This window comes from Dendropsophus ebraccatus, chromosome 11 (genome assembly GCF_027789765.1).
Source record: "Dendropsophus ebraccatus isolate aDenEbr1 chromosome 11, aDenEbr1.pat, whole genome shotgun sequence".
Classification (NCBI taxonomy): domain Eukaryota; kingdom Metazoa; phylum Chordata; class Amphibia; order Anura; family Hylidae; genus Dendropsophus; species Dendropsophus ebraccatus.
Genome location: NC_091464.1, coordinates 33653484 through 33675746, shown reverse-complemented (window position 1 = coordinate 33675746; position 22263 = coordinate 33653484). Strand labels below are relative to the sequence as shown.

Here is a 22263-nt window from a genome sequence, read left to right as displayed (position 1 = left end):
TGTACATATGTATATATGGGTATATATGTATAAGTTAGTATGTGTATGTATCTGTGGCTATCTATCTATCTATCTATCTATCTATCTATCTATCTATCTATCTATCTGTAACACTGGTGTATATGTGTGTGTATGTCAGTAGTGTCTCAAGTGATTGACAGGTTTGCTCCCAAAGATGTTCTGCAGCAATAATACTCTAATAAAAGAGCCCACCTTTAATATCTGCTGCATTTTCTTTTATTTCTGGTTGAGTATTTCTTATTACACTGAGATGATTTCCCTGTGTACAGTCTACTCATGGTTTATACATCTGCACTAGTGTAATCACATTACAGCGTATATATGTGTGTATGTCAGTGACATATCTGTATATATGTTAATGGTTCCTCTGTGTGTGTATATGTGCGTCATTTTCTGTGTTTGGCAGGGGGTGGGGGGTGGGGGTAGGGGAGCGTTCAGGGGCCCCGTACAGTTTTTTTGCTATAGGGCCCCATGAATCCTAGCTACGCCCCTGATTATAAAGAAGAAAAAAAGATCACTCTAAAAGACTAAGGTGGCTAATGCTGATGACAAGGAACTGCTAGACCTCCTCTTTAGGTTCTCTATCTCCCACTGTCAGCTGATAGTGTCTGGCTTTATAATAAAGGGTCTCTCTTTTTATAATGTCCATATAAGAATCTTATGAAGACACATGAAGAGGATACTGTCTATCCCACCTCAGATAAACCTGTTACACTATCTTACCTCAGGTGCACTAAAGATTTTCTTGGAAGTGGTCTGGAAAAATGTCCTGGTCTTTTTGCTCTCAATGAATAATAATAATAATAATAATAATAATTTACTCACCAGATCTAATAGGATACCTTCCTGTCATAAAAGCAGCCCTGCTTGGTGTACATACTGGTGCTGCTGCGATGTGCTGGGTTAATTTAACTCCATTAATTGCAAGTCTGTCAATATTAGGTGTCCTTTAATAGAAAAAAGTGTATTTTTTTTAAAATATTTTACTTTTACATATTTATGATGGAGGGCATTCATGTAAAAAATCCTTTATATGTATAAGGAAAAATATCGAAGTTCTGTTTTTTTTTTTTTTTTTTTTTTAAAGTTAAGTAATAAAGTTAGACAAATTTAACCTGCTGATAGCTCCCCAGTGGGCACGGGGTGCTGAGGATGAGGCATGTCTGTTACCTTCTTTCTTGATGCCATTCTAGTTCTGTATATTCTGAAATCAATGATCATCAATTAACCTCCACCGGTAGGAACAGCGGGACCTCCACGTTGGATGCACAGTCCCCACTCAGATTGGCCACCACCTGATTCACAATTCAGCAACAAATGGGGTTTGGAGACAGCATCCTTGCAGTGAAAAAAGTTACTTTATTTTTCCATTTGCATATAAAAAGACGACGTTTCGGCTCTTAACAATCCTGAGCCTTTCTCAAGTCTACCATAATACTGTGCAATACACCCTTATATACAATGAGTATCCAATCCACATACACAATCCATAAAATCACAACCAATCACATGTTATGAGGCAATTGGTTGAGATTTTATGGTTTGTGTATGTGGATTCGATACTTATTGTATATAAGGGTGTATTGGACAGTATTATGGTAGACTTGAGAAAGGCTCAGGATTGTTAAGAGCCGAAACGTTGTCGTTTTATATGCAAATGAAAAAATAAAGTAACTTTTTCACTGCAAGGATGCTGTCTCCAAACCCCATATGTTGCTGAATTGATCATTAATTAAGGGGTCGTCCAGGGGTGGGAAAAATCAGTGCTCAGTTGCCTCCCCTCCCCAATGCTCCTAACAGCTTAGGCTAGGTTCACACTGCGTTTTCAGCATCCGTTTAACGCATCCGTTTTTTGCAAAAAAAACGCATGAAAAACGGATTGCAAAAAACGGATTCATTTGTGTGCATCCGTTTTTCCATTGACTTCCATTATAAAAAAAAACGGATCCGTTTTTTTTGACGGACCAAAACGGACAAAAAAACGTTGTTGACCCTATTTTTCTGGACGGTAAAAAAAACGGATCCGTTAAACGGATGCTGAAAACGCAGTGTGAACCTAGCCTTACCGGGCAAAGAATTTCAGAATAAGTAGCATGGGAATGGTGCAGAGGAAGAAGGTAAAAGACACCTTCATCCTCAGCGTCCTGTGCCCACTAGGGAGCTATTAGCAGGTTAGATTAGTCTAACCTGCTGATAGTTTCCCTTTACCTTATTTTCCAGCAAACAAGACGACCCCTGACTTTTAAGAAGATTTTCAGGGGTTTGTCTTATACACCGGAAAATGTTAACCCTTGCCTCTAATCTCAAGTATTCTACTTCTTCTACCACTAAAGTTCCAGCAGAGCACATTACTACTTGGGTTGGGACTCTCATGACCTACTCCTCTCCACTTCTCTGTACTCACTCTACTTCTCAGCATGCAACCAAGCATGCAACCAACCATGGCTATACCACCTCTCAAGCTCTCAGCACAGATCCTGTTAGTCAAGTCAGAAGTCTATTGTCCAGTCACAAGTCTATTGTCTACCATTGTATTAAGTATTCCTGAAGTAAAAAAGATTTTATTTATGGTAACTGGACTCAGGGATTATTACTCCAACACCTACACAGCAATTGCATCTTCCTTAGGTCATCTCCCCTTTCTGTGGATGGCGGTACCAATAGTCCAATAGTGATATAGTAAGCCTCGCTAAACTAAAAGCAGGTGTGCCTTCATACATGTGTGCCCAACCGACACTGGCATCACGACAACCTACCATCCGGCTGAGCCATACTCCAACCAACCACCACAGTAGTGCCATTACACAGTACCATCTGGCAAGTGACGGTTGAACACCATAGTGGTGCACTATATATATATATATATATATATATATATATATAGATATATATATATATATATATAGATAGATAGATAGATAGATATATCTTTATAGAGTCTGCAGCTCCAGTTTCTTGCCATGGAGAGCCAAATCCTCCGCATATGGGAAAGAAAGATGGTTGGGTCTAACGGGGAGAAAAGCTGTGTGGTGCTGAGCTGCATCTGAGACCAGAGCGAGCCCACTAGGGAGATATGAGACTGGTCAGCAGACTCCTCACTCACCAGATGAGAACCATATAAGCATACCATCTTTCTTTACCATCACAATTCACAACAGAAGTGCTCAGATCACTTTAAACATAGAATTTACCTTATCGTGGAGTTTCCATAGCATCCAATATCTCCAATGCCAAAGTCATCAGCAATCATTAAGACAAAGTTAGGTTTGGGGTTTGATGTCATTACAAACCTATAACCAGCTAAATGCAGGATAACCAGAAAAATCCTAAAAACAGAAAAAGTTACAAAGTAGAATCATGTTAGTACATACCATGTCCAAAGACCATGCCCAGACTATATTTGCAATTGGACTGGTACACTACTACAAGGAAAGTGGAATAGACGTTATTTCCTGTCTTATCTTTCTCTCTCACAGGATCTGCGAACAAAATATCATGAATTTTTTTCAAAAATAATTCCCTTCCCAAATTAAAAGTTTAAATCACCCCTCTATTTCTATAAAAAAAAATAAAAAAAATAATATATAACATATAGATATAAGATCATGGCGCAAAACATGACACCTCAAATAGCCTCATAGACAAAACAATAAAAGCGTTAAGAGGTTCATACCAGAGCAATTTTAAACATTTTTTTTAATTTAATTTTTTAAAAGCCGTAAAAATATAAGTTGCTTATTGTTGTAATTATACTGTTTTGAAGAACATAGATAATATGTCAGTTTTACCACAGGGCGAATGACATAAAGACGAAACCTTCCAAATTCACTGTGCAAATAATTTTTTTTTTTCAGTTTCGCAGCATATTTGATAGAAAAATTAATGTGATTTTGTCATCCCCTTACTCTATGTGGTTTTCTGCACCATCCACAAGCACATTCAATATATACCTGTATAAAACTTGTCTGGGTCTGCTTTCTGCTCTAAATTCGCTTGATTTCATTGGTGGATAGTGTCATATGGGCAGGGCTTCACAATAATTGGGCCCCCTCTCTCAACTGTCACTGAACACTGTCCACCAATGAAGTGAAGCTATTTTAGAGTAGAAAGAAGACAAATGTTATAGAGGTATATACGAATATGCAGCATCTAAGCCTGTGGATGGTGAAGAGAACAGCACATAGAGTGTGTGTGTGTGGGGGGGGGGGGGGGGGGGGGGAGGGGGGTGACAGTATGACTTTAATTGTGTCATTTCAAAGTACAATTGGTGTTGCAAAAAAAAAAAAAAGCTCCCATTTGGGGTCTATAGGTGAAAAAATGCAAGCGCTATGGCCTTTTAAACACAAGAAAAAAATCAAAGTGCAAAAACTAAAATTGGTTTGGTCCTTAGGGGGTCATGATGTTGGACTGCTATTTTTTTCCAACTGTGACTGCCTTGACAGCTAAACAAACCAGTAGGGTAAGGCTGGGTTCACACGTTCACACTACGTTTTTGCAACCCATTTTTTCATCTGTTTTTTTGTTGTTTCTTTTGCAAAAATCGGATGGAAAAACGGATGCTTGTGTGTGCATCCCTTTTGATCCATCGATCCATCGACTTTCATAAGAAAAGAAACTGATCAAAACGCATCAGTTTTTTTTTAAACGTACACAAAAACATGGTCAATTTTTGTGTATGTTAAAAAAACGGATTTGATTTGATGTTTATTTTTTTTCATAATGGAAGTCAATGGAAAAACGGATCAAAACGAATGCACACACAAGCATCTGTTTTTCCATCCGTTTCTTTGCAAAAACGGATAAAAAAAATGGATCGCAAAAACGTAATGTGAACCCAGCCTAAGCAGTACAGAATGGTATATGACAGCACTGTAATGGTGTGTTTACATAGAGAGATTTATCTGACAGATTTTTGAAGTCAAAGCCAGGAACAGACTGTAAACAGGTCATAAAGGAAAGACTGGGATTTCTCCTCTTTTCAAATCCATTCCTGGCTTTGGCTTCCAAAATCTGTCAGATAAATCTCTCTGTGTAAACGCACCCTAAGAACAAACAATACATACAAGTGGTGAAAAGAAGCTATGCAGGTTTTCTTCACTAACAATAACAATATATCAAGCTGGTCAGTACAAGGGTAGCTTGGCGGAATTTGACACTTGTAGCATAACCAGTATGAAATCTCTCTATAGATTATCATGGTGGATTAGTTTACATACTGTACATCTACCGCTTGCTGCTATATCTGGACTAATTGGAATTATTATTATAACCTTATAAAATACAGCTGAGTGATACTTACCAGTGGTGACTTCTTGTAAATTCCATTTCTTATCCTGAAGGGAAGGACAATGTAATAATGAATATGATAATGCACATATAGGTCCCTTTGACCGTTATATCTAACCCGGCTTTGGTCAAACTCCACAGTTCTCAAGTGTTGGGTCAGTGAAGACTTAGTTAACAATTAAGCATTTTAACGTGACAAAGAATGGGAGATAAAACTGGTCGCAGCAGCAATGTAGATAAGACCTAAAAAGCTTCCATGCCCCAAGGTAATTTAGCAATCCTGTACAGCTGCCTCCGTCTAGCGGTGGCCACAGACAGTCATAGTTTTCTTTCTGTAACTATATAGCTACAGTATATAGGGGATTCAGAGCTCTGTATGATAAAATAGGCTTCTATCCCTTATATAACTACACAGCTCAGCCAGAACATTAAACCACTGACAAGTGAAGTGAATAACTATGATTATCTTATTCAGTAGTGCAGCTATAAGGGTCATGAAGGTGGCAATTGCAACCCATACTCTAAGCCAGAAAAGAATCCACGCATTACATTACAGCTCCCTATTGCTCCCAACTATTCCTCCCAACATTGAGTGGCTCACAGCAACCGGTGCATCTTACCTCCTCGTCTTCCTTGGGTGAGAGGAGACTCCTACAGAAGGCAGAAGCTGGGATACATGGGAAGTGTGAGCTTACCTTTACTGACCTTGTGTCCATGTAATCTGGGGAGGAAATAGATTGAGGCTGTGCAGCTAGAGGAGGATCGTCCTTTTTTTGAGAAAGCTGAGGAGCAGGTAGAATTGGATTCCACAAACTGCATTGTGCACACACGAACACTCACACCATACTTTACACCTACATTTCTGTATGCATCACGCACTTATCTGCACTGGAACAGCAGATCCACCAATCAGAACCACAAACACAGGAGTTTGGTCAACATTGTTATACTTGCCAAGGAGACGACACATCAGCGAGGGTAGTTAAAGCGACTCTGTACCCACAATCTGCCCCCCCCCCAAACCACTTGTACCTTCAGATAGCTGCTTTTAATCCAACATCTGTCCTGGTGTCCGTTTGGCAGGTGATGCAGTTATTGTGCTAAAAATGTACTTTCAAAGTGGCAGCCCTGTGCCCTACAGCAGGGGCGTAGCTAGGATTCACGGGGCCCCATGGCAAAAAATTTTAACGGGTCCCCCTCCCCTATGCACAACACAAAGCACTACGCATATATCTGCTTTACTGCTGGTCCACTGATAACCCCTGACCTCTGCCCATTTTACTTTCCTACTTGATTGCCAGCTGGAGAACAGAGGTAAGAGGTTATCAGAGCAGTGAAGCAGAGATCTCTGTCTTCTGCTTGTTAACACCTTTTTTTTGTGTTGCAGCATGTAAGTAAACATTGGGTCACTTACACACACTGCAGTACATAAGGGATTAAGCAGAAGGACACAGCTCTTACCTTCTCCCCTGGGCCCCCCTCCTGCACGGGCCCCATAGCAACTGCCTACCCTGCCTTTATGGTAGCTACGCCACTGCCCTGCGGGAGTGTCCTGGATTGTGTATGCATTAGGCTGGAAAAACCTCTCTGTCCCTCCTCCCCACCCTCCTCATCATTAGGAATGCTCCAGGCAGATTGTCTCCTATTCCCCACCTGTTTAGCCCAGCACATGGGCTGGATCGTTAAAGTGACTGTACCACCAGGCCCAGGCTGAAGCACTGGAGGCGGGCCGACCCACCCCCAGTGGGAAGAAACCCCAGCCCCTCCATGACGTGACTCCATTAGAATCAAAGGAACCCTATCATAGAGAGTCTAGGGTTTCCTCCCACTAAGGGTGGGTCAGCCCGCCTCCAGTGCTTCAGCCTGGGCCTGGTGGTGCAGTAACTTTAAAGACCTGTGCAAGGTTCATCATGGAGAGAATGTTTCAGTGGCATTCCTAATAATGAAGAGGGTGGGGAGGAGGGACAGAGGGGTGGTGCAAAGTTAGGACACAAATAGTCCAGTAGGGGCCCAGGGTTGTAAGTTTAAAAGTTTTTTTTTTTAGACAATAATGGACCGCAGGACAGATATTGGATTAAAAGAAGCTATCTGAAGGTACAAGTGGTTTGGGGGGGGGGGGGGGGGGGGCATTGTGGATACGGAGTCGCTTTAATAAGGGGCAGTTTAGCAAACTTTTTTTTTCTTTTAAGTCAACTGGTGCTAGTGTGATGGGTGACTCTGAGTCAGTCCTGCGGATGTTGTGTTATGCCGACTGCCCCTATGGTTGGTAACCTCCGGGGGTGCTTAGGGGCACTTGTCACAGTAACCTGGAGTGGTAACAGACGCACCCCAGGTTGTTGGCGCCGCCACTCTCCGAAAATAACCCATGTATATGATGGTGTGTAGGTGCAGGTGCTAACAGAGCAGAACAGAGTCTCGCTCATTTAGTAAAAATGTAATACTTTACTGTATAATAGCTCAAGATGGACAGTACACATGATGAGTACAGTGCAATTCTTAACACAGAACGTTGGTGCTGACTGTGAGGTAGAAGCAGTGCTTGAAGTAGTAGGTGCTTTGTAGAAAAAGAGTGAAGAGGAGGAGAGTTGCCAGGGGAGCCCTGCCCAAAGTAGTAAATGTGCTCTGCTGGAACAGGTGTAGATACAGAAGAGATAAGAAGATACTCATATTCACGGATGCCAATAGTGGCTCTGAACCGCCTTATGCTCCCTTATTGTGGGATACCTGTCCTAAGTGGGTAATACAAGCCCCAGTCATCTGTTATCTGAGTGTAGCAGACTTCTGAGGTTTCCCAGTCATCTTGCACTGCGAAGTAGGATACGTAGACCTTGCATGGTAGCTTTGTTCTACTGGCGGTCAGTTCATTTTGCTTCAGGTAACTGTCCTGCACTTTTTAGAGAGGTTCCTGGCGTGGGCAAGGGTTTTTCTTCTCTCCTCTATATAGAGCTTAGCACTGCATACTGATCTTAGGATCTAGTAGGAAAACTTTGTAATAGAGCAGTATCTCACACATCCGTCCACTTGGACCTACAACTACTAACTCCTTGCTTCCTCCTACCAAGAACTAATTAATCCTCCAGGGGCTAAACTAAACCCTTCTGTGAGTGGTGGAGCTGAGTGTGTGTGAGAGAGAGAAAGAAGAAAAGAGAGAGAATAGAAGAGAACAAGCACTTCTGATTGGTCAGCATATGACACATGGCCAAAAACAATTAACCATTTAACTCCTTCAGTTGTTCAACTGGTTAAGTAAAACAGTAGTGACACCTAGTGGGAAAATACAATACTACATCTCCCACTCTTGTGAAACTCAGGGAGTGACTTACTAAGGCGCCATAAACAGAACCAGTGGTGGGACACCACACCAGAAAGTACCAGAGATTTGTAATTTACTTCAGTAAAAAATGTTGTCTTCCAGTACTTATCAGCTGCTGTATGTCCTACAATAAGTGATATACTCTTTGCAGTCTGGAGAGCAGGAGAGTTTTTCTGTGGGGATTCGCTACTGCTTTGGATAGTTCCTGACAAGGACAGAGGTGGTAGCAGAGAGCACTGTGTCAGACTGGAAGGCATACAGCAGCTGATAAGTACTGGAAGACTTGAGGTTTTTTTTTAACCCTTAGAGGATCGGGCCAATTTAAATTTTTGCGTTTTCGTCTTTACCTCCTTGTGCTTAAAAGGCCATAGCACTTGAATTTTTTTCACCTAGAAACCCATATGAGCCCTTATTTTTTGCACCACTGATTGTACTTTGCAATGACAGGCTGGATGTCAGCATAAAGAACACTACAAAACCAGAAAAAAATTAAATGTGCGGTAAAATTGAAAAAAAACCCACACTTTTTTGTTTATTTATTTACGCCATTCGCCCTGGGGTAAAACTGTCTTGTTATACATGTTCCTCAAGTCGGTACGATTACAATGATATGTAACTTATATAACTTTTATTTTATTTGATGGCTTTTAAAAAATTCAAACCATTTAAAAAATATATATTTTCCTTAAAATCACTCTATTACCATGCTTTTAGCGCTTTTATCCTTTGGTCTATGGAGCTGTGTGAGGTGTCATTTTTTTGTGCCATGATGTGTTCTTTCTATCGGTACCTTGATTGCGCATATACGACTTTTTGATCGCTTTTTATCACAATTTTCCTAGATTTGATGTGACCAAAAATGCGCAATTTTGAACTTTGGAATTGTTTTGCGCTTACGCCATTTACCGTGCGAGATCAGGAATGAAATGAATTAATATTTTGGGCGATTACGCACGCGGCGATACAAAACATGTTTATTTATTTTTAATTATAAAATGGGAAAATGGGATGATTCAAACCTTTATTAGGGGAGTTTTTTTTAATTAATAATAAAACTTTTTTTTTTTTTTTTTTTAATACATATACTAGCCCCCCTGTATAAGTACACTGATCTCTCATAGAGATCTATACAGTATGGTAATACTGCCGAAAAACAATAGAATGGCGAGCCGGGATCAGCGCCATTACGGCGCAGACCCTGGCCGGTATGGGATGCGGGGATTGCTCCTCCGTGACAACGTCGCGCGCGTGCGCGCGGGGGGGGGTGATCCCCCTCACTAGACACCAGGAAAGCGAAAAAGCTGCTTTTTAAATGCTAATGTTAATTAGCGGGCACGGCGATCAGATGGCGGTTCAGAACGGGGCCGCCGCGCCCCCCCCCCCCCCCCGAACTCCCCTACTGGCGCCAGGGTGTACGGGTACACCCTGGGTCGTCTAGGGGTTAATAGAAGTAAATTACAAATCACTGACACTTTCTGGCACCAGTTGATGTAGAAGATTTCTTTTTTTATGAACAACCCCTTTAAGTGAATTTTGACAATCAGAGTGTCTTTAGCTCTTTTATGGGTTAAGGAAAAGGTCTTAAGGTTAAAGCTGAAGGTCACAACATCTGATAACAGTAAGGGGGGATGAGCAGGGACATGTTTTTAGGGTCAATGAGTAAATATTTATCTGCACATTCTTGCTTAACAGCTTAACAACAAAAAGTGTGTTATAGCAAATCAAATTAACCCTTTACAATATATTCACAAAACCGAAAAAGAATTTATAACGGATGCAAGACCAGTATATATAAATTTACTTTATTGTTTACATATCAGAAAGTGAAATTGTTTAAAAACAGATACATCACAAGGGGGCTAGAGCTAATACAAATCCCCATAAAAACGGTGGATTAACAAGGTTCTTATATATAAAAATATACCGTCACAGAGCAAAATACAAAATGATGAACCTATACATGTACTGGGCACTGGGCTGGTACTACATACAAAATATAACTCACAGTGAGTATATAAAGATAAATAAATACCATCTTCCTATAATAAAACATTACCCATACGTGTCCTTAGTTCATGTATCCACCTCACCGTACACCCGACGCACGTTTCGCTTGTTGCTTTATCGATAAAGCAACAAGCGAAACGTGCGTCGGGTGTACGGTGAGGTGGATACATGAACTAAGGACACGTATGGGTAATGTTTTATTATAGGAAGATGGTATTTATTTATCTTTATATACTCACTGTGAGTTATATTTTGTATGTAGTACCAGCCCAGTGCCCAGTACATGTATAGGTTCATCATTTTGTATTTTGCTCTGTGACGGTATATTTTTATATATAAGAACCTTGTTAATCCACCGTTTTTATGGGGATTTGTATTAGCTCTAGCCCCCTTGTGATGTATCTGTTTTTAAACAATTTCACTTTCTGATATGTAAACAATAAAGTAAATTTATATATACTGGTCTTGCATCCGTTATAAATTCTTTTTCGGTTTTGTGTTGGATAGTGTTGGGTGCGCATGGACCGCACTACTTGAGCCTTGTATAGGAGTACTTTACAATATATTTTAAACATTTTTACACATACGCATTATGACTTCACTACACAGGTGTAAAAGGTAAATTTACATCATACGTCATGGTGCTTGTTGCAGTAAAAAGTAATCTGCGGATTGTGCTACCTAGGCGGGGCTTCACAACTGCAGCATCACTTAGCCCCGTCCACATGGCCACTCTAGGCCCTGCCTATCCGTGACATAAAGCCCTGCCCAGGTAGCACAATCCGCAGATGATAAAAGATCACTTTTTACTCGAACAAGCACCATGACGTATACTAAATTTATTCTTTACACCTGTGTAGCCAATGTGTCGTAATGCAAAAAGGGGGCGACAGTGGATGTGCCTCGATATACATAAGAATAATTTTGAGCATATAGAAGCAAAGAAGCTCCAGAACTTTATGTGAATAGGTCTTTGCACATACATGCGTCTCTGCACTGAATGCTTTATATTGTGGCAGAAATGCCTGATGCCTGAAACATGCAGCAATTCAATAAGGGATACATCTGGTTGGCAATAATGCTGGGAATTTTGACCTCTTGATTGATGTAGAGTGACTGTGCCCAAACTCGGAAATTTGAGCACCAAAGAATTCACCATTGTTGCAAGGTTATCTGGATTTTGGTCCCGATCCCGCAGCCCAAGAAATCGGAAGGTGGCAGCAGCCCTCCTTATATACCTACAAGACTACATTATAGTTGTGCCTAATATGTAAGACCTAACCAGGTGAGTGTGCATTAGTGTAATTTGCACATACATCTCTCACAGCGTTAGTCTGCCTGCACATTTTTTCTTTTCATGTGCAGGAATTCTGGATTGGTTGAGAACCCCACGCACCCACCACTGCCAGCAGTGATGCCTTCAATTCCCCCCCAGACATCAGCAGAGCTTAGTGCACACCACCAACCACCCCGCCCACCCCATGTACCTCCACGGTGCTGCATGCTATAGCTTCCCCCTGCCACCCGTTCTGTACCCTATGGACCTCAGTGATGATGGCGGCCCCTGGAAGGATCGTAGTGATGATAGTGGCCCCCCAGCACACCTGGCCCCATACAGCTGCCACTGGACTGCACCAGATGCCCGACAACCCCCCCCTCTGACCAAGCGATTGGGCCCCTGGCATCCCATCCCCACCTCCAGACTGCTGCCCCCAACACCCTACCCCCCACAGAGCCTCTTGCTCCTGCTGCCTCTGGCCTGCTCCGGGCGCCTGGTAACCGTCCTCCACCCCAGTAAAGATTGCGGCCAACCATACCGGATCAGAAGAGGCCGGGGCAGGGACCAGAACAGGTAAGATTAACCCCAGTGGAACTACAACCCCCATCTTGTCCTGCTAACTGTTCATGGTGGGAGTTGTAGTTTCTATCCAGGTTGCAGAACTACAACCCCTATCATGCCCTATTAGCAGTTCATAATGGGAGTTGTAGTTCTGCAGTAGTGTGGAGGATGACACACTATGGTTGTGTTCTATAGACCAGTGTGCTAAATATCCTAGCATTGTGCGTGGTAATATGCAATATACATCAAATAATGGACGTTGTAGTTCTGCTACAGATCACAGGATGACACAATCCAGAAGGGGAATCCACGAGGGGGAGATGGTGGTACGGTACATGAGGGGGAGATGGCGGAATAGTACACAAGGGGGAGACGGTGACACAGTACACTAGGGAGTCGGGTGCATATGTACATGTGCATGTGTACACTGATTCCACTTTGGCACACTTATTTTTTTTTCCTGAAGGCTTGGTGTGCCCACACCAGCCATCCACCAAGCCTCCCCCAGACCACAGAAATGATTGTACTGCCCTGGCAGCAGGAGGCTGGAGCAATACAATTATTACTGTGGTCCAGGGGAGGCTGGGTCCAGGAGAGGTGGGTTAGACAAATTCCTAATGTACACTTATTATGGAAAATGCACATTAAGGGTGCCTTCACACGTACCGTATTGCTGTGTATTTATCGCTGTGAGTTTCTCGCACATAAATCCACAGTGATACTGATTGCTATCAAGCCAATGTATGTGTATTCTCTCCTCCCTCCTACCCCAGATGCCAGCATTGGGAGACTGACCCTCAGCCTCTACGGCATATGGAGTATGTAGGGGGTAGGAGGGGGGCATCTTCTGTCTGGGGTCTGTAGGGGGCAGTGTGGGGACATCTCCCAGTCTTGTACAACTACAACTCTCAGCAGGCGCTACTGGCTGCTGCTCAGCCCGCACGGCACAGGGAGGGGGGGAAGGTAGTTAGATGCATCTCTCTCCCTGTGCTGCCCGGTGCAGTGCAGGCTGAGCAGCAGCCAGGAGCGCTTGCTGAGGGTTGTAGTTCTACAAGAGTGGGAGAGTGGCATTTATTTGAGATCTGTCCAAGCCTGTGTACATATTACACCCTTTCCCTATGGTGAATACATGCAGGCTCAGCTACTGGGCTACACTACATAGACTTCTACATATACTGCGACTCCCCCCCCCGCTGGACACTTCATGTGAATTACACCTTATTTGTGACGTCAGTTTTTTACAGAATCTGAAGCCTGCCTGATCTACTAAATTGAGGAAAATAGAACTATATGTGCATTTTCCATAATTAGTGTACATTGGGAATTTGTCTAACTTTTTTGAGGTAATAACATATTAAAAAATACATTTTGGCCGGACTTCTCCTTTAAGGTCATTTTGGGCTCTGTCCTTAAGGGGTTAAGGCAGAGTACATGATAGAACACTCTCTCTTGAATAAAAAGTCAATACAGATAGTTTGGAGACCCTAACTGAGATCATTTGTAGTGAGCTGGGTACTTAGAAAAGAAAACTTGGAATCACTGCCACACTGAATAGAAGACTTGAGACTTGGATAAATCACTGCTGTTCACAGGTATACTTGAGGAAATTTTTGATTTGAGAGTACTTTAACACAGTCTCTGAATACTTGACTTAAAATAAGCTTAGCTTGTCTGTTCTTAGACTTAAACTAACTTCTGACTTAAACTAACCACTGACTGGTGGTGGTAACAGTAGACTGTCAACAGGGTAGAGAGAGAGATGAGACCTATCCAGACACATGGGTACTCAGGCGGATACACAGAGGGGGGCATATACTATAATGCGGATCACATAGAGTCAGCTTAAAATAAGCTTAGCTTGTCTGTTCTTAGACTTAAACTAACTTCTGACTTAAACTAACCACTGACTGGTGGTGGTAACAGTAGACTGTCAACAGGGTAGAGAGAGAGATGAGACCTATCCAGACACATGGGTACTCAGGCGGATACACAGAGGGGGGCATATACTATAATGCGGATCACATAGAGTCAGCCTACCCACTAAATGAGGGTGTAAAGGGGCCAATACAGATGTGCAGTTTGTAAAGAGATGAGGATAGTGCCAGAGTGAGGAGCCTATATGTTTGTCTGGCAGATACTGTAGATTTGTGGCTTGGAAAAGTTCTCATGATAACCAAGGGCAGAAGAAGAAAGAAGAAAATGAAAAGGGAACAACTCTGATCAGGGAAGACGTCCTTTGCGAGTCACTTGATGTAACTGCACTGTAATGTATATGGTGTACAGAACCTGTGTAGGGCTGGCTCTACCTCTATATAACTGTATGAGGTGATATTGATCCTTGTACAGTGGATTTTATTCAGTAGAAGCGGTGGTGTTAGTCAGTATGTGGTGGTAGTATTTGTTACTTGTTATCTGGTACTGTGTTTTATTGTTTTTTGTATACTGGATTTGGTCAGTAACAATATGGTGGTGATGGTATACTGGTATTATTGGTAATATTGGTATAGAGGATTTGGTCAGTAAGGCTCCGTGCAAAAGTGGCCGCCGCGCAATGCCGACAGCCTCCTGTCATAATGACAGTCTATGGGAGGCTTGCACGCTTCCTCTCCCAATGCTGAAGAATCATCATGAATATGTTTAGTTATTATTTTAGAGTGAACTTACAAAAAATTAGGATATGCTCTCAGAAGCATTTCCTTAGGTGACCCCAGGACACTTCAGTTCGTAGCTGCCTGCTAGGCTTGCTGCCACGCAATATATTACTACAAAAACATTTACTCAGGCACAGAACTTACCCTCCTGCTGGATCCTGTGCTGCTTCCGGGATTACACTTCCTTGCAGCTTTATTCTGTTATACACTAGAGCGGCTAACTGAAATGTCATCTTTACACAGCGGCTGTGTAGAAGAGCATATATATCTGATTAATATGCAATGTGACATATACACACACACAACTTACTCTTCTCCTGTGCTGCTCCCTGGATTACACTTCCTTGCAGCTTCTTTGGATCATACATCAGAGAAGCTGTCCGTAATGTAATCATAGGGCGTGTATGGAGTCACATTTATCTAATAAATATGAATGCAGCAGAAAAACATGTATCCACAGTTCACTGTTCTATTCGCACACCCTTAGGTGTCTGTTCTTGTATACTACACAATGTCATAGAAAAATTAGGATGAATCTGCAAATCAATGTATCTCCAGTGTCACAGTACTTATATCGCAGCAACCCAAGCCAAAGGTTGCATGGCTGAGGAATTTCTTGCCAGGGGTCTCATTGCTGCACTTTAGATCACTGACTGTCTAAAAATGACCCATAATCTTGAAATGCAGGGGTAGCATGACAGCGAAAAAAGTAGGGAGCTGAAGGGGTTAAAGAGGTACGGCAAAATGTTTTTTTTCTTTCAAATTACAGGTGCCAAAAAATTAAATAGATCTGTAATTTACTTCTATTAAAAAAATCTCAAGTCTTCCACTACTTATCAGCTGCTGTATGTCCTGCAGGAAGTGGTGTATTGTATTCTTTCCAGTCGGACACAGTGCTCTCTGCTGCCACCTCTGTCCATGTCAGCAACTCTCCAGAGCAGGAAAGGTATTCTATTGGGATTTGCTACTGCTCTGGACAGTTCTTGACATGGACAGAGGTGGTAGCAGAGAGCGCTGTGTCAGACTGAAAAGAATCCTTCACTTCCTGCAGGACATACATCAATTGATAAGTACTGGAAGACTTGAGATATGTAAATAGAAGTAAATTACAAATCTTTATAACTTTTAGACACCAGTTGATTTGAAAGAAAAACATTTCCGCCAGAGTTCTCCTTTAACAGGATGGGCAGAGAAGGTGCAATAGGATAGACTCACCTCAACTGGTGGAACATCCATGAGATATTTACTGTATGTTGTGTCATGAAACAATAGAGGTAAAACTGGATGTGGACCACATAGATATACTTAAAGGACAACTCCGGTGCTAATGAAAAAAAAAAAAAAACTGAACTGAAGCTCCAGTTGGTGTCTTCATTCTTTCTTCACTTCCTGGTTTGGGGTTTCCCATGATGCACTTTGTCTCCTGTGATGTCTAACTGACTCTGTAGAACTGTTAGTTGACTTACTGCTTTCTCAGCCAATCAGAGCTGGGCAACCTGAGTCATCCGACAAAGGGAGGCTAGGCTAACATGGCTTAGACCAGTTTTCCTCTTGATGATGTAATTGTCACAAAATGGCTGCCACAGAGCAGCCTGGGGTTAACAGTCATTAGGTAAGAATGAGTAATTCTGGGGATATAGTAAATGACCCGAAAGAGATAAATAGGGAGTTTAGAATATACTATGAGAGTCTGTATATGAAGGAATCTAATTATAAAAAAGAAGATATGGAGGAATATTTGAGGAAAATTGACTTCCCCCAGATAAGTCAACTGCAGAGGGAAGAACTAGATGCCCCTATCTCCCTAATGGAACTTAATGAGGCCCTGGAGGCAATAGTGGGGAATTCAGCCCCGGGTAGGGATGGCATCCCTTATGAGATGTACAGAAGACATAGAGAGGTCTTGTTACCATGCCTTCACCAAACTCTTTTAGAGGCGATGGAGGCTGGGGAACTACCGGCATCCATGAGGGATGCCTCCATAATTCTAATCCCGAAACTGGGGAAAGATCACCTAAATATAGAGTCTTTTCGCCCTATTTCTCTTATTAACAGCGATGCCAAGATTTTCGCTAAAGTTCTCGCAATGAGACTGGGAAAAATAATAGGCACTATAGTACATGGAGACCAATGTGGATTTATACCTGGTCGTATGCCCAGACACAACATCAGACGTCTGTTTGTAAATATGCAGATAGGGAAAGGGGGGGGCTCCCACTCCATCCTGTCGTTGGACGCAACCAAAGCGTTTGACAGGATGGAGTGGGAGTATTTATGGGAGGTGATGAGACACTTTGGGATAGGGGAGGGTTTTTTGGGGATGGTCCAATTGTTATATCAGAATCCGAAAGCTGCAGTACGAACTGGTGATATCTTCTCTGATCTGTTTTCGTTGGGTAGGGGTACGCGGCAGGGGTGTCCTCTCTCCCCACTGCTCTTCGCCCTCGGGATTGAGCCCCTTGCAATCAAGGTGAGAACTGATGATAAGATAGAAGGCTTTGGGGCGAGGGGTAGTGAGGACAGAATATCCCTGTATGCAGATGACCTCCTTTTCTTTTTGTGTGACCCTAAAAAGGGTGTACCTCGGGTTATGTCTTTGGTTCAAGAGCTGGGGGTTTATTCTGGTCTACTAATAAATTGGGGAAAATCTACCCTTATGTCCCTTGATCAGGAATTGGATTTATCCTTTCCTCCACTGTATAATCTAGAAAAAGGGAAAAGTTTTACGTATTTGGGGATTCAGATATCCCGTGATATACAGCGGTTTGATGACTTGAATACCAAAGATGTAGTGAATCACATAGAGAGGAAGGTTTCTATTTGGTGCAGACTGAGAGTCTCCAGGATAGACAGAATTACATTAATAAAAACAATACTTTTGCCCAAACTTCTTTACCTATTCAGTGCCACACCAGTAGGGGTGGGGAAAAAGTATCTCAAAAAAATCAAAGTGGCATGGAATGCACTGATTTGGGGAAGAAAAAGGGTGCGGATGAAATTAGAGGAGTTATGTGTACCGGTTGCAAAGGGAGGGTTGGGAGTTCCCAATGTAGATAAATATTTATTAGCGTCGGAATGTTTTTGGCTGGCAAGATGGAAACAAGATAATTTGTGTAGATATTTCTGCGAAAGGTTGGGTGAGGGGGAATGGGATGTTTTTCAGATTCTGGAAAGTGGCCACCTGGAGCGGGGAGAATGGAGTAGAGTGGTAATGGTAAGGTCCTTAACGAGGGTTTGGAAAAAACTTAAGATAGAAGTAAAAAGAAATGGATTATTGGAGTTTTCTCCTTTGTGGCTGTATGAGGGGTTTAGTGGGAGAGGTGGCACAGGAGCAGTGAAAGTCTTTGTAGAAGCAGGAATAAGAACAGTTAAGGATGTAATGTTAGGTAAAGATATTAAAGATTGGACCACTCTGAGAGGGGAATATAAGTTAGAGGAGAAATACTGGTATGATTATGTGAGATACACAGCGATAGTACGAGGGAACCTAAAAAGGTACCAGGGTAATGTATGCGAACCGGGCCCAATAATAGGAAAACTTAGAAATGGGACAATATATAAAAATGAGGTTAAAACTCTATATTTGCATTTCATGTCGGATTATGAAATAGGTGAGAAAGGGAGGATGAAATGGGGAATGGAGTTTGGAGAGTTGGGAAACGATCAATGGGTAAGGATTCTTAAAGGTATTAAGGAAGTTTCCAGGGCAGGCTCCCATAGAGTTATTCAATTTAATATCGTCCATCAGCTTTATTACACCCCACTTTTTCTATGCAAGATCAAAAAGTGACTTCAAAAATAATAATTTTATTTTTGTTTTGTACCCTTGTATGTCTTGTTTCATTTGTTTCTTAATTTTTGTTATAACTTTAGGTACTGTTCCTTTTCGTACATTAAAGCCTAAAACTTTAATGGTTTTGCCTTGTACCCTGAATGACCCAGTAACCCCCGTTCTTAAGTGTGTAAGTGCGGCATGAGTTACTGTGTGTTTTTTCTAGTGTAATTAGCGCTACTGGGAGCCTTCTTGCGAGCAAGGCTTTATGGGGTCGTCTACGAGCCCTTGACTTAAGGTATTGCTAAGTCCCTTCGTCTATCCCCTATCTCCCACTACCCCCACTTCACCCTTACTCCAACACATCCCCTTTTAACCCATGAAACTGAGGACACCTCTTTTAATGTTGGAAAAATTGGCCATAACAGCCTCTTTATTAAAGTGCTTCCACAAATTAACAAACATTAAAATAAATAACAATAATAAATAACAATAACATTGCAGTTAACCCATTATGTCTAGGGAGGTCTAGCAGAGCACCCTGCAGCAGCACCAGCATTATTAGCTATCCCCCCAGCCGCACTCAGGGGCTGACAAATCTGTCACCTGGCACTGCACCACTTTCTTTCCACAATCCACCAAAACAAGCAGGGAGTATCATCCCTCTTATGGGTCCCCATCAGAATTACCACATTAACGTGCCCTGCAAGACCTCCCTACCGCAGGCTGTCATGACAAAGGAAAGCAACCAAAGCCCACACCCGAACACCAAAGAGCCTGTAATAGGGCGGGCGGGCTGAATCGGGTCCGGCAAGAACTGTGGCTCCACCTCCTCTTCCTCTTCTTATAACACCGCGTCCATTGGTAAGTGACTCACCTAGCAACTCCCGCACTTTTCTCCTCAACCCGTCACCCCCTCCCAACTGGTTCATACTTAACCCCTTACTGCCCCACTTAACCCCTTAAACTACACTTTCCAGCTAACCTAGTCATGCTGGGCCTCCGCTCCGTGCCCTTCCTTAATTCTGTGTATGAGTTTAAATATTGTGGATGGTGGCAGCATATTAGGTTGGTGGGTGTGTGGAAGGCTGAGTCAGGGTGATCCTTGTTCTAATCTATGGCCTGAGTGTAGGAGCCTGAGAGATTGAGAGCGTGAAAGATTGACCCTGAGCAGTTGCACTTGAGTCACGTGACAAAGCGAGTTCTGTATACGTGACATATAGTGACAATAATACTTGGATTTACAAATAACTACATAGTAATTGGGACCAGAAGCAGTTTGTCTCTGTATACTGTGTAACAGTAGCAACCTGTAACTGCAGTGCTCTTCACTTGTATGGGAGTTAAGCTGCAGTTACAGGTTGCCACCACTACTTAGTATATATGCAGTAACCTGGAGTTGCTAGCAATTATGAGCGAACATCCTAATGTTTGGTTCGGATCCAGAACATAAAAAAAAGAGATTGTGATCAGTTCGTGTTCGTCGAACATACAGTAGAAGCGTACGTTCGGTCTACGCACATACGTACAGATTATCAGGTGCAAAATGTAAATTACACAGTGGCGTACAGATTGCATATGTTTTGGTGTAGAGTCTGAGATTTCTCCTCTTATTAAATCCATTTCTGGTTTTTGGTTAAATAATAAATAAATCTCTCTATATAAACAAACCATAAGTGTTGTGATGCCACTGCTAGTCCAGCACACAGGTGTGATGTTGGTACCTGCTTTTTATGTGGTGGCTGGCTGTACTGTTCTCCAACGGTTGGTGACTTGCTGGGCTGTGATGGGTCCCTTGGGCTCCTGTCATGGTAGCTGGCCGGGACAAAAAGTAGGCAGAGGTAGGCGATGGCCTAGGGCACCAAACGACAGGAGGCGCAGTCTGGATGGGTAATTAATCTAAACAGTTTTTTTTTTGGCAGGTCCTGAAAGTGTATCACAGAGCACAGGTCCTGGAAGGGTATCACATGGCACAGGTCCTGGAAGGGTATCACGCGGCAAAGAAAATAGGTCCTGAAAGGGTATCACACGGCACAGAGCACAGGTCCTAGAACTGTATCACACGGCACAGAGCACAGGTCCTTGAAGGGTATCACACGGCACAGAGCACAGATCCTGGAAGGGTATCACACAGCTCAGAGCACAGGTCCTGGAAGTGTATCACACGGCACAGAGCACAGGTCCTGGAAGGGTGTCACACGGCACAGAGCACAGGTCCTAGAACTGTATCACACGGCACAGGTCCTGTAAGGGTATCACGCAGCACAGAGCACAGGTCCTGGAAGTATTCCTCACTCAATCATTATTTTAGTTTAGTGGGGGCGCTCTTATCAGGACCTGTAGCCTGAGCTGCCTGATCTACTTCCAGAACCTTTTGCTGAAGTCTGGTCACCTGTACCGCTATGTGTAGCTGCTGCTCAGGGTCCGCTTGCTGCTCAACATGCTCTCCCTGCTCAACTCGGTGGCACTGACCCTGGCTGCTGGACAGTCTGGTCCCTCTCTGTACAGTCATGGCCAAAGGTTTTGAATATGATACAAATATTATTTTTTACAAAGTCTACTGCTTCAGTTTTTAAAATGGCAATTTGCATATACTCCAAAATATTATAAAGAGTGATCAGCTTAACAGCAATTACTTGCAATGTCAATATTTGCCTAGAAAATAAACTTTAACCCCCAAAACACATTTTAACATCATTGCAGCCCTGCCTTAAAAGGACCAGCTAACATTGTTTCAGGGATTGCTCCATTAACCCCTTAAGGTCAAAGCCTATTTTCGTTTTTGCGCTTTTGCTTATTCCATTTTAAGTTTAAAAGTCCATAGCGCTTGCATTTTTTCACCTAGAGACGTATATGAGCGCTTATTTTTTGCGAAACCAATTGTACTTTGCAATGACTGGCATTATTTTTCCATAACATATGCTGCGAAACCGGAAAAAAATCATTTGCGCTGTCAAATTGAAAAAAAAAACGAATTTGTTTTGATTTCAGGGAGTTTTGCATTTACGCCGTCCGTCCTATGGTAAAACTGACTTGTTATGCATGTTCCTCAAGTCATTACGATTACTATGATATATAACATGTATAACTTATATTGTATCTGATGGCCTGTAAAAAATTCAAACCATTGTTAACAAATATACGTTCCTTAAAATCGCTCCATTCCCGGCTTATAGCGCTTTTATCCTTTGGTCTATGGGGCTGTGTGAGGTGTCAGTTTTTGCGCCATGATGTGTTCTTTCTATCGGTACCTTGATTGCGCATATACGACTTTTTGATCGTTTTTTATTACATTTTTTCTGGATTTGATGCAACCAAAAATGCGCAATTTTGCACTTTGGAATTTTTTTGCGCTGACGCCGTTTACCGTGCA

General features: G+C 42.4%; 1 protein-coding gene across 5 annotated transcripts in view; it reads right to left on the bottom strand.

Annotated features, from left to right (window-relative positions):
• Window positions 1–15490, bottom strand: part of LOC138768126 (arylsulfatase H-like) — a 30532-nt gene extending 15042 nt beyond the window's left edge. The window contains exons 1-4 of one of the 5 annotated variants that reach the window (XM_069946195.1): window positions 15429–15490; window positions 5321–5354; window positions 3213–3347; window positions 847–968 (exon numbers count right to left, since the gene is read on the bottom strand). In XM_069946195.1, coding sequence (XP_069802296.1) covers window positions 847–968; window positions 3213–3347; window positions 5321–5346 — 283 coding nt within the window. In that variant the 5' untranslated portion in view covers window positions 5347–5354; window positions 15429–15490. Of the gene's footprint in view, window positions 1–846; window positions 969–3212; window positions 3348–5320; window positions 5355–5927; window positions 5976–6002; window positions 6133–15262; window positions 15385–15428 lie in introns of those variants that run through there. The other 4 variants (XM_069946196.1, XM_069946197.1, XM_069946200.1 and 1 more) reach the window with 4 other exon arrangements.
• Between the last annotated feature and the right edge of the window lie 6773 nt (window positions 15491–22263).